At 29.0% G+C, this 14,199-nt stretch overlaps 1 protein-coding gene across 1 annotated transcript; it reads right to left on the bottom strand.

The window, feature by feature from the left end:
* Positions 1–2,189: 2,189 nt before the first annotated feature.
* On the bottom strand, positions 2,190–4,811 carry LOC120089924. Its single transcript, XM_039047367.1, has 6 exons — positions 4,369–4,811; positions 3,692–3,818; positions 3,152–3,291; positions 2,984–3,046; positions 2,825–2,893; positions 2,190–2,666 (listed from the first exon to the last, which is right to left on the bottom strand). Exons 1-6 carry the CDS (start codon positions 4,567–4,569, stop codon positions 2,595–2,597), a joined length of 672 nt encoding a protein of 223 aa, XP_038903295.1. The 5' UTR covers positions 4,570–4,811; the 3' UTR covers positions 2,190–2,594.
* Between the last annotated feature and the right edge of the window lie 9,388 nt (positions 4,812–14,199).

Here is a 14,199-nt window from a genome sequence, read left to right on the forward strand (position 1 = left end):
TAACGAGTATTGGAAGATTTATTTCATAATTGATCTCTTGCATTATAATCAAATTCAATTGAGGCTACGTTTACCAATCTGTATTAAAAATGAGGGTAATCGTGATGGAATTTTATTGATAAATGGATCATAATAGGCCAAAAATGCAAGCGTAATTGGATTGCTTTTGTCTTTTCATTATGTTTACTTAGAATTATAAATTTGTCATATTTACTGTTCCCGTTATCGTTTAAGGTCAAACGGTAGTCGGAATAGTAAATGCGACAAGTTCATAATTCTCATATTGTAACAGTAACAAATGGTAACCTTAATGATAGTAGTGTAATTTCCAAATACAATTGAATTAAACACCCTCCGCTCGTCGATCAGCTTGCATTTTTTATTGCATATTTGGAAGTTGACCCCAAACGTTAGTACAAGTATAAAACACGAGTAAACAATGCTAAACATAATCAATAGACGCACTTTTCAAATTATTTTTTATTTATTACATTTTCTCGAAGTAAATGTGGTATGTTTGCTTTTTTTTCCGGCATCCATGAGCTTTGAAACGGTTTTACTTGCTTTTCATTTAAATTAGTAGACGAGTTTGAGTGAAAAATGGACCAATTGTGAAAATTTAAATGCATCTTTCAATTTAGGGTTCAAATTAATAGAGTTAAAAAGCTTATGGTATATAAATGCATACATCATACCAAATCATACTATAAATTAATATTTCCCCTCTTGTTAACTATGGGATCGAGTTTAGATTGATGTGATTATGATTTGTAGGTCCATCATAATCTATCGATGCAGTATAAAGAAAGGGGAAAAAACTTTAATCCACACTTAATATATAGTATTTTATCTGGATAGGTCCATTTATGTTGCATTTAATATATAAGTGTATCCTACTCATATTTTTTAGCCAATAAAAATGAGTCATTTTACCCAATAACAAGGTCTTTTTTTCTTCTTCACAATTTTTTTACTATATTTTTCACCATTTTACTTGAATTCTTAGCCAAATTTAAAAGAAAATAAAGAAATTAAAAGTGGAGGTATTCAAATCTTTGTTCAAAACTCCAGAGAGTTAAACTCTAATTTTTTTCAAATACAATCCACGAACAAAACTTGTTTTAGTATATTATTACTCTATAAATTCCATATTCCATTGTGGGAAAGCAATAGAGCAGTAAAAAATAATCCGATGATGAAATAGAAATAAACGAAATTTTCAATCGATCAATCAATCTAAACCTTTTATTAAGATTATCTTTAAAAGTTTTAATTGCATCGATTCATACATGTATAGACCTTTTAAATGTCAAATTAACATAACGATTAGAATTGATGCTTTAAAATAAAATTATAATTGATTCACATATGAAAGTATAGAAAATTAAAAGATAATTTTTTTTTTGTTAAATTACAATTTTGATTCCTATAATTTTAAAAATTAGAATTTAATATTTATGGTTTGATAAAACCCTCATAAATAATCCCTAACAACTATAAAATTTTATCAAACCAAGCACCTATAAATGAGATTTTACCAAATATAGAAATTAAACTTTATTATAAACTACATATACTAAATTCTAACCTTATCAAACTCATAATTTAACCAAAACGGTTAGTCTCACATAATTTATACAAATATGAAGAGTATAAATTATATTAATTTATACTGATACAATTATTAGTTCATATCCATATAATTGAAACTAGATTGATATATTTTTGTCTAAAAATAAAGTTGGGAAAATAATAATAGTAGGGTTGGCCAGGGCCTGGAGCTTAGCAGATTGTATTAAATGAGGAGAGAAGAGAGTTTGGTATGAGAAAATCGACAGCAAAACGTGTGAGGGCCCCGCTTTGATTCTTGAGATCTTTTTATTTTATTTTTGACTTTAATTCACGCATTCATTTTAGACCTTCATAGCTGGCTTGGATGTGTTTTCAAATATTTTAATTTTTTTTTTTTTTTTTTTTTTTTTTTTGAGGGGGAAAACATCTATTGAGAGACTTGCTAAGCATCCAATTCTCAAAAAATTTGAGAACCTTTTTGAAAGAAAATGAGCTACCTACTTCCTTCCAATGAATTTCAATCTATAATCTGTCATAAAAGTTGCAAAAGCACAAAATAGGTGTGCTTGATGTGTGCTTTACTACTATAGGGTTAGATGGGACAAGTAGAAATTGAATCAACAAACTCAGAGATTTGAGATTTGAACAAATTCAATGTCGTTTCGATACAATTGAACGGATGACAAACAAGATAAAGCATTTAAGGAATATACACATTCATTTCAAGATACCCACTCTCCCAAGTCAGCATCCGATCGAGGTTTAGGAAAATGAAGTCAGTAAGGACTTCTCTCAGTTTAGCGTAGGTCTATTAGCCAGTCGTACGTACATTATATAAATTATATTACTATATTTATCTACCATAATTACACTAACAAGAGGGTAAAACTGCCTTCCATAACAAGCCGGGATACTTATATTACAGAGAACACTAATGTAGTGGGGAAGTGGGAATTTCGGGTGGTACCAGTGTTTTTTTGTTAGAAATGGATGAATGAACTTGGTGTTACAGCCTTTACTCGTCATTTGCAGACGGTCTTGAGTCTCTTTGCAGCGTGGACAAACCCGACAATCACCTGTAACTCGTCTAGTTGCTGCACAAGCATTGTAAACAAACAAACATGTTACGGCAGGTAGTAAACTATATTAAAGCATCCAGATAGGCTTTGAAAATGCAAGACACCACCAGCGAATAGATATATGAGCATTGATTGATCAAAAAACAAGCAGTTAGAACAAGAAAACTGAGTACCTGGGACATAAAATGCCTTTGAACAACATCCACCAACTGCTCTTTTGATGGGTTAGGAAAAGCATCCACCTAGAAGATATAGAATTTTCTCAATCATGGTGGTAAACATTGCAGCTTAACGAAATTATTTACACACCTATCAAATAAACGGTAACTTACAAGATTGAAGTGTCGCCAATATCTCCATAAAGCAGACATTTCAAGTTTACCGAGGTCAACTTTCTGCACAGGGAACATCATTAATTAAGGCCCGACTTAGACTACGAGCACAATGTTATTTTATTTCCAGAATCACAACAAAAAACGAATTGTCAGTTTCTTATGTACCATGGACCCACGGGGAGTGGAAATAGATCCCTTGGACTGCGATTCATAAGAGAACGATCGGCTGATTGTTTTGTGCGATGATCCCGACGATTTGTGTGTCCTTTGTCTCGGTCTATGGGACTTTAGAGTGTCATCAGATGCTGGGAAATCAAAATACCAAAAGCATTATGAAAAGAAAGCATGGGAGGGGCCAGAAGAGAAAGAATAAATGACACAACAAGATTTCAAATAAAGTAAAAGGTGAATGAGCAAAGAATCCAAAGTACCAACCTCAACCACTATTCCTAAAAAGCATATCATTCCACAACAACTACAGAGGACCAATGAAACAATTACTCGAAACAAGCAAGTGTTTTAATTATGAATGCCCTAATCAGAATCGAAAGAAAAGTGAGGACAAGTAGCTTTCTTTGTGCCTTTTTACTATGTTTAGTTGATGCCAGCTTACGAAATTCAAAAATCAAATCCATTTGAAGAATCAACAATCCAATGTTGTTTATTCAATCCAGTGAATAAGAATAAAAGAGATTCCAAACTTACCCATATCGGATCCATTCCAGTGTATGTTTTCGAATTCGAGATCATCATCATCCTCATTGCCGGTTGGTGCTTCGATTACACTGAGGGCATTTCTCTGTAGCTTAACTTCAATGCCATTCGTGAGAACCTGAAGATTTTTTAATTTCAAAATTAAATGCTGAACCTAGATTATATTTATGATCATGGTGACCTGCAGATTTCAAAAGAAGAATCACACTGTTCTAAGTCTAACATCAATGCGACAACTAGATAAACATGGAAATAAATTTTACATTTGATAGGAGGAATATCCAGAGGAAACAGAACAAGAATCTGGAAATATTCGTGAAATTATGAACTCACAAATTCAATAAAATTTCCCAGTACAATTGCATTAAATGAATTTTACATTGTGAAAAAAACCTACATCTCTAATCACCAGATCCATGGGTCAAATTGAACATGCAATTCATAGCTGAAAGTTTTTATACAGTAACATTCAAAAATCGCAAACGGATGCAATAAACAAAGTAAACATGCAATAATAACTGGAAGCCACGACAAAATTGAATTAAGAATCGGAAGAAACGGAATTGGGAATTGGGGAAAAGCTAATTGATACTCAAAATTGATTAAATCAAGACTCATTGTACCCTAGGGCCAGTCACAAAAGAAGTCAATTAAACAAAGCAACGTACCAGCCAATGCCATCCACCCAAACCAACAGCCTTCTTAACAACGCCTTGAAGTCCAACGAGAACTGATTTGGTGCGGTTGTTTCCGGTGACAACGACTTTGGTATGACGAGGTAGAACAGAAAGCTCCTCCTCACTACTATCACCACTGCTCTGGAGGTGCGAGAAGCCGCCATTGACGGAGCTCTCAACTGCTTCAAGCATTCCCGATTCCGTCGGCGATGAATTGGAGGAAAATCCAATAGAAAGAGAGGTGAAAAATTAGAGGATACAGAAAGATCATGCAACTGGGAGCATGTTTTTGGGAATTTCAGCGGCAAAAGACAGGGAAATCGCAGAGAAATTTCGGAATTTTCGTTGACAACAAACACAGAGCAGAGTAAGAGAGAGAGATAGAGTAGAGAGAGAAAGAGAGTATGTGCTTTATCTGAGAGAGAGAAATTTGAGAGTGACTTTCAATTGTTAATTGGTTTGTATAGCTACGAATCCCGACGTCCTTAAACCAACCAATTATAAACCGCCACGTAAAATTAGATCCCTCTCTAGAATTCTTTACCAAAAATCATCTTTATTATTATTCCTGTTCATCCCACCACCTTTTAACTAAATATCTCCTCCATTTAATAAATTTTTTAATGACATGTTAACCAATCAAATTATGCGTAGTACTAAAAATTTGTATTCTCATTAATTATTCAATTAAAAATTGTCATGTGATAATAAGAAATTTTAATTTTTTTTTTACATGTGATAAATGAATGGACTAAAAGATAGATTACACCTAATCATTTTCTTAAAATTAAAACTACCTATAAAAAGAAAGCAATTCAATAATATAGGCTATAATAATTTAGTCCATAAATTTTAATGGACAGTAATGAAATTTTTTATAATGTAGATGATAAACTAATTTAAAATTTTTTTATATAAATTATAAATACTAAGTCGATAGTAAAAAAAACTAACACTTAATTTTCTTTAAGAGATTCATGATAGAGACTAAATTACTATCAATAAAATATAGGAATTAAATTATTAATTATTAAATTTTAAGGACTGACTTCCAAGATTACACTGTTATCAACCAAAACTTAATACTAAATGATTACTTTTACAAAAGTTTAAAATAAAAGTATTTTTTAACGATAAAAGTATTTTTTTTAACGTAAATATATATTTCAATATTTTGAATATATATAAACCAAAAAAGAAAAGAGAGAGAAGAGAAAATTCTCAATGATTTTTATGTGGTAATTACGTTTGTTGTAAAAAAACTCGACAGGAAGACCGAAAACCACTAGCGGTTTTGTTGTTGCTAATACCAGAAAAGGCGACAGGAAGGGGAAATGACGAGAATGCCCCTGGACGATATTTCAATGTCTGTGGACACGGACACAAGGGAAATGTTGGTGTGAAGATTCGGAAATTGATTTCCATTTTTTTTTTATGGGGGGGTTATTAATTAATATTGAAATTTGAATAAATATTGAAATTTAATTTGAAGGGGAAAAAAACAAAGTTTGATTAGGGGAATCAATGGGACATGAGTCAAACGAAATGAGTGCCTAAAATTACGTTGGAACCCACAATTGACAGCATTTTGTACTGTCCTTTCAGAAACTGTTTCTTCTTACTCCTTTTTTTCTACTTGTTTTTCTTAAGTCGCTTCAAACTATATTGTTCTACTTGTGATGTAATTCCCTAATTGGGATCTAATTTCAAATATTTATTATATGTAATTTATATAATATTTGTCTTACAATTACTTAATCCATTTCTTTAACTAATTATTTATTAATATTTTTAAAATACCACACATTTCACTCTTAAGATATCGAAAACGCACTTTACATTATTACGGAATGTTTGGGTCTCTAATTTGTCTTATTAGATGGAATGGGCTATTGTAATTCATTTAATATTTTGGCCTTCAATTTTTATAACTCACGTTTATCTATATAAACTATTTAAGAACTCTAATTGTCTACATTGTTTACTATTTTGTATTTATCTTTTTTTCCTTATTTGTAATCTATAATAAATTAGTTTGCACCTCAAACATACACTATTAAAATTCAGATTAAAATAGTCTGGATCTTAAATACAAATTATTATAACTTATATACTATTATAATTCACATACTATAATAACCAATGTAATGCCTTAAACAATCTCTTCATGTTTGTAAAATTATTTATCAAATACACTATAAATATATTTTTCCCAGAAAAGTTAACACTAAACCAAGGAATAATTTTGATTTATAATGAAAATGCAATGACTAGCATTACTAAAGTGAATTAAGAATTAAGGTTGTGTTTACCGATCTGTAATAAATCTAGTGTAATTGTAATAGAATTCTATTGATAATCAATTGTAATAGAGTATATTGCAAACATGATTGGATTACTCTTGATCACGTTTACTTATAATTATGAAGCAATCATATTTATCATTATTGTTATTGTTTGACTTGAATGGTAGTAACAATAAATACGGAAGATTCATACTTTTCATATTGATTTATCGTCATCCATTCATCAACTAATCGGGATTATTTGATTATAGATTAGGCAGTAAACCCCACGAGATAGTAGAATTATAGAAAACAAGTAAACAACAACAAATATAATTTATTGGGGTCCACTTTCTAGATTACTATTTATTTATTATTTTTGTCTTGACGTAAAGATGGCGTAAAATAAAAAGACGAAAGAGTATTTTTATTTTATTTTAATTGAGAGATATACGTATGGGGAAAAAGGAGGGAGCGTGGCGTATCGTATTAAAATTAGATGGCGCGCAAAAATGGAAGAGGATGGAGGAAGGATTTGGGCCGTTGGATGGTTTCCCGCCAGAATAAGGAATGATGAGCCGTTGATTGTTGAAACGACAATGGATTGGATGGGATAATCATAGTCATAGCTTTATCCATTACCCAAAAATAAATAAATAAAACTAATAAAGCCGACGAAAGCTGTAGCGCTTGTGTCGTCCTCCTGTCATCCACTTCTCCTCTTCCATCGCATTCCTACTCAATTTCATATCTTCCTTTTTATTTTTCATTTTTTTCATTTTTTCTTTATTTTATTTTATACTTCCAAATTTCCAATATTTTATCATTTATCTATATTAGAGTCCAAAGTTCTACCTTTGTTATGAGTTAACTAGAAGAATAGTGTAGTTTTTTTAAAAAAAATATTCGTAAACAAAGGATAACGTATTCTTCTCGAAAATTGTGCCACATTCAAAAGCGTCGAAAGTAACGGGAATTGGATGGAGTTAAAATTTTACATATTAATTTATAGAAATGTTGTGACAAAATACAAGAAAAGTAATGTGGTATAGTAACATACTTTTGAGGTTCTTTCCTTTGCCACAGGGTTCAAATCCGACGGAGAACACGTTATCATTTTTATTAGTATATATATAAATATATAAATATTTGAAATTTTTCAATTTAATTTTATATTAGTTAAATTATAAGTTTTATTTTCTGGTTAGTTATAATATATTAGGTAATTATATATTAATTTCAGAAATAATCTCATCATATTCTATTATATTAAATGCATAAATATTTTACATTAAATTCAAAAATAATATTTAATCTATTCTTTTTTAGTATCACGTTAAATGCATATTTAAAAAATAAAAAAATCATTTATCTCATCATATTCACATTAAGTACAACTTAAATTCTTTTTTCAGGAGACGCTAAATTAAAAAATAAAGCAATCAAATCTAGATTTAAAAAAACCATAATAATATTGTTTTAGTTACTAGACTATTCTTACGATTTTTGGGATATTTGTTCTTTTAAAGATATATTTTTAGTACTTGTTAAATTTTTATATTTTTATACGGGTTAAAGTTTGATTTAAATGTTATATAATAATTATTTGACTATTGTATCATTAAATAAAATTATTTCTCTTAATTTAATGTATATGCGATTAAATGTCATATTTTTAAATTATTTAATTTCAATCCACATATAGCTAAACTAAAAAAGAAGCTATCAATTGTCAAATCATAATTCGAATACTGTAATAACAAGCATTTTAAACAGTACCACCATACAAATAATCTACCTTACATTAAATACAGGTCAGTAATTTTTTTTAATTTACTATTATTTTTTTAAAAAAAATAGTATTTAAATTATAATTTAATGATCTATCTAAATAAATTTAAATAAATATATTTATATTAACTGCATAACGAAAGGCTCGAACCAAGGTTGATAAAGAAAAAAATGCCACTATTCCAAATAGATTTAACCTTAATGCAACAACAAAATTTAATTTATACTCAATTTGTAAAATTTTAACTCCATCCAACTCCCATTACATTTTTCATCACTTTTGAATGTGGCAAAATTTTTTAGAGGTGATCGTTTTTTAAGAGATGCGTCCTAGTAAAAGACAAAGAAATGTCCTATTTTCCTAAATAGTTTGAAATGTACCCCTTTTTAATAATATTTTTTAAAAATTACACAATTCTTCTAATTGACCTACGACTATGTAATAGAAAGATCCATAGTATTTAACGAGAGCAACTCTCTTCAATGGTGGAGCTTTTTTGTTAAACCAAAATTAAAGCAAAGTCATAAAGATTACGCTAAAAGTAGACATTATCTTATCATTATAGAGATAGGTCTAGGTTCTATTGTCATTATCAATTGATATCAGAATTATGGTATAAAACTAGTTTATATAGAGGTAAAATCCCCAACCATTTTGAAGAAAAATAGTGCAAGTCGTGTGGACACATGAAATATGAATGTCTGGGTCAAACAATCTCAAGTTAGGTTGACTCATGAATGAGTATGTCTTTAAATAAGTCGAGGAGATTGAGGGGTGTGATAGGTGGTCGGCACCAAGTACATTCCGCATTTTATTTGTGGGATTCAATTAGGAGGAGTTGGCCTTGTTAAAAGTGACTCGAGAGTACACAAATATGGGTGACTATTTGAGGGGAGGATTTGGTGGACTTTCGTTCGAGAGGAAGATTGCTGGAGTGCGACCAAAGTCTCACATTTATTAGATTAGGAGAAGATCTCATCCAATCCACGAGGGTTATGTCTAATGTGAACAAGATTATACAATTACGGAGATATTTGGATGATTGTTGTCATTAACATATATATATATATATATATATATTATACTTTTTCCTTACGTGACATTTTAAATATGGAGTGAAGTTATTAAGTATGTGAAGCTAATTAAGTAAAGAAAAGGGGAATTGGAACATACGTCAGATTTTAGGATTTGGTTTTGAAAAATGGCAAAACCGACAAGAAATAAGATTTATGACAATTCACATGACATGCACATGGTCACGAAATTTCAAATTTCTATTTTACCCTTATCTTGTTTGTAGCTTTTGTTATTGATGAAACTACAAATATATGGTAAGTGTAGAATCATAAACAATGACGAGTTCTATATGCACGATAATTGTTAACATCTTATTTCTCCACTTTCCCTTTAATCGACTATTTAAAAAACTAAAAATAACTATATTTCTCAAAATAACCACCCTTCCTAATTTTTCTCATAATGTTTCAATGTAGATTTTATTATTAATATAGATTTTGTTTAACTAGTTTACAAATTAATCTCAAATGAATTAGATATCCAAATTTTTCTACCAAATATATATTTTAAATATCCATATATTATCAAATTTCAGCTATCTAAATTTAAAATTTATTCAAATATTTGAATTATTTTTCATTGTTTTATACCTATTCTTAATAAATTAATTGGATATTTTTCATATTTTTTAAGTTTAAATTATTTTGTATACGTTATTAGATTCAATTGTACATATTTCATATTTAGTCTCTATTTTAATTGTTATTTCCATAATATTTGACTTGCCCTTAGTTGATTTATATGTTCGGAATATTAAATAAAGCGTAAGTGTAGAGCTTTATTAATAACAAATGTATAAATATAGTGTAAGTTGAGAGTTTGATTAATAACCAGGATATAGATACAATGTAATTAGAGTCTTTAATTAATAACCAAATTAAACATATTATAATCTAACAGATCCAATTTCAAAACAGAAAATGAGCGTCATTCCATAGTTTTCGCCCTCTTTTGGAATTTTGAATTTATTTTTAATATTCAAATTAGATTTTGATAACCACTTCATGAATTGATCTCATCCTTATTTTTTTCCCCTAATTGATTCAAATAAGCCATCTATTTTAATTTGATTTAATCGCTCTTCGAAAATATTTAGAATTAATCAATCTTCCATTTATTTATCACCATTTGGATTTTAATTTATAGTATATATTTAGATTTTATATCGTTTTATTCGTTTTTTATTATTTTAAATTTGGATTAAAAATCTTTTATCCTGATTAAAATTTTACTTGATATTTTATACATATTATCTTCTAACAAATTGTATATTTCATTTAAATTTGATTATTTTTTTGTATTTTTTTAATCACATTTTATTCATTATCATCTTATTATATTATTATACCATTAATTTATCTTTTTGACAAACAAATAAGTATTCATTTTTGCAATCTTGTTGTTTTTGCTATGCCTCTACAATGAGTTAGGCTTCTTTAATAAGTTTTGTGGTTGATGGAGTTATAAATACAGTGTAAGTGTCAAAATTTAAATAAAAATGAAATTATGAATACAGTGTAATTGTAAATAAACGAATTCACTTCCTTATTTTTCTCTCCCGAATTATATTTGAATTTATATTTTATTCTCAAATCAAATTTCTTCTAACTAATCATAATAAACAAAAATCACTCCAATTTATATTTGAATTTATCTTTTATTATCAAATTTGATTTTATCCAACTAACTTTCGCTCGGTTTAAAGTTTGTTACAAATTCAATTGTATCTAAATATTTTTTTTATTATTATTTTATACATATTGTTATCAAATTAATTTGATATTTTTTCTTCATATTTTCGATGTTTTCAATTTTTCATACAGAAACACATAAAAATTGTTTGTTGTACTTAATAAGAAATATATAAATGGGAATTAAACTTTAAATGTTTGGAACATATGCGTATATATATATATATATTATATCATATATATAGATATAAGTATGTTAGTTTATTATTTATTAATATCATTATCATGATCATTATCATCATTATCATTATTTATTAAAATAAAATGATAAAAAATTCTATATCTCATCTTCTTCACTTAGCCGCCCTCCTAAATCTTTTTTTCTCTTTCTCAATCTCATGCCTATGATCGTTGGTTCAACAACTCTTTCTTGAATTTCATCGTCTTGGCTAACTTTTGATGACCACCTCGTCAGGTTGTCGACTTTTTTTGCTCACACACATGTTTCCTGCTTTTGTTTTTCTACTTTGAACATCATTTTCAACAATGACGTTATGGGATTGATAGTATTTAAGGTTGGTTTTCAAGATCCTATGAGCAAAATGGTCACATGGAATGAAGACAATGAATCTTTCTACAACTGGTTTGATCTCAAACGCAATCATATTTTCAATAGTCACATCGTCCTAAAGTTACAATTCCTTCAAATATCCACTTGCCAACAATCACTTCAATGGTACAATCAACTTTGCTCGTTCTCACTAAGTCCATCATTGTATACATCCATAAGTTTCTAATGACCCCCATTGCCCGGTCATCATCTTCCCTCGCATACATGCGTTCTATAGGTAGCTGAAAGCATTAAGGACCATATTGGATATTGGGTGATACTGTATGGAATGTTTAGATACTGTGTATTTGTGGTTCCAAAATGTTTAGGTAGAATGTATTTGTGGTACTCGTATTGTGTTTTTAAGTAGTGTATCTTTGCATTCTTGTTTGTACTTAGTATTTTATATATTTTTATTATTTTAGGGTAGTTTTGTCATTTATTAATAAGTATTTTATGTTATATAAATTTGTTTTGCTATTTTTGTAATTTTGAAATTTTTTTGCCATTTCTTCAAATGAAACTTTAAAATTTGCTATTTCTCTTGTCAACCATAAAAAAAATTGTTTAATCATGGAGCCCACAATGTAAGAAGTTAGTAAGTCATGAATTGATATGTTTAGTTGCGGAGCCCATTGTTTACAAAAATTTTAATTTTAATATTTTATCGTTGATAATATTAAACTTAGTTTTTGACAAAGCTTATATGTAATATCACTTACAAAATTTACGGTATGTTGAGAAAAAATATATTATTTAAGATAAAAAGGAAACTTGAAATTTCCACTTCTTTCTCAATTTTGAAGGGAAATGGTAAATGTTTCTCTTGATAATATTTTCTTCCTCAAACTTTACGTCAAAATGAGTACATCAATAATTGTCATATATTTGTTCTCTCGAAGTTGAAAGTTTAAATTTTCATACCCTTCTTACCGTACTGAGTAAAGTTATATAAATTTACCATCAATCGTAGAAGCCAAATTTAAAACTTGAATGGATAAGTGACTAAATGAATCATTTTAAACTTTTAAACATTTTACATCAAAATTTGAATTCTATTTCTTCATATTCATCTTTTGTAAACATATTACATCAAAACGCTCCAAGCATACCTTGAGTCAAGCTATGATTGTTGGAATTCATAGTTGTTGCCATGTTGGATTTTTTTAATTTTTTTAAAGTAAGTTTTGATATTTTATTGTTAAGGGATTGTTCACACGAGATTTCTGGAGACGTATTTCGTGGAGTTGAACTTGAGTTGGTATTGGTATTGATTTGATGCGATGTGGTTACTTAATCCTCTAATTCTCTCAGTAGAAGTCTTGTAAGAATCTGTGTAGTCTTGTAAGAATCTATGTTTTCAAGGGTCTTCTGAGTTAAAAGTAGAATTGCTGACTTCTTGGAATGAAAAAGAGCTTTTCTATTTATAGAGGGTGGGTCTCATGGGCTTGGGCCTGACCTTTGGACCCTATCAATTGGACTTGGTTGGACCTTTGGGCCAATTAATTAGATTTGGGCCCATTTTGACATTTTAGACCCAAATTAAGCCTATATTTGGACGTAACTAGACCAAGCCCAAATTATAACGTCAAATTGAGTGAAATTAATTTTACTCAACGGAACACGTGTTATCAGAATTCGTTTTCAATTCCAATTTGGGACCCACTCGATTCTTAACTGGTCCCCAAATTTGTTGATTTTGGCATTTCGCCGTTAATTTAATAAATGACATAGCGATCCGTAATTGCATCGAGATGCAAGTAATTCGGTCTTGACTTTGATGCTCCCGATTTAATTAAACCGTGAACTTAATGACAAGTTTAACCAAAATTTGTAATAGAGAACGACCAAAATTTTAATTTAAGAAAAAATTCAACCTTTTTCTCAGACTTGATATGATGTCGAAATTCTTAATTTTTTTTTTTTAAAAAAATTCCAAGTTTCATCCCAAATTGATTTGATTTAGAGACGAAACTTAAAAATTTTGAATTTAAAATTAAATTCAAGTTTCATCCCTAATTTAATTAATTTGATTTGGGGATGAAAACTTAAAAATAATTTTAAATTTAAAAAAATGAAAATTCGAGTTTCATCCCCACTTTAATTTGATTTGAAGATGAAACTTAAGTAATGAAAAATGTTTGGTACATGGCCGATAGTTTTAGAAAAAGGAAGGGAGGAAAAATAATTAAAGATAAGATTCGGGGCCTGAAATAAAATCTAGATTTAACCAAATCTAAGATTTCCTTGTATTCTAGATTCCGTCCCTATAGGGCTCAAAGTCTTCTCCAAATTCATCCTAGTCAATTAAAGGTAGAGGAGAAATTTTTTTTTTCCCCTTTCTTCTTTCTTTTCTTTTTTTTTTTT

The sequence above is a fragment of the Benincasa hispida genome, chromosome 11 (assembly GCF_009727055.1).
Source record: "Benincasa hispida cultivar B227 chromosome 11, ASM972705v1, whole genome shotgun sequence".
In the NCBI taxonomy this organism is placed as follows: domain Eukaryota; kingdom Viridiplantae; phylum Streptophyta; class Magnoliopsida; order Cucurbitales; family Cucurbitaceae; genus Benincasa; species Benincasa hispida.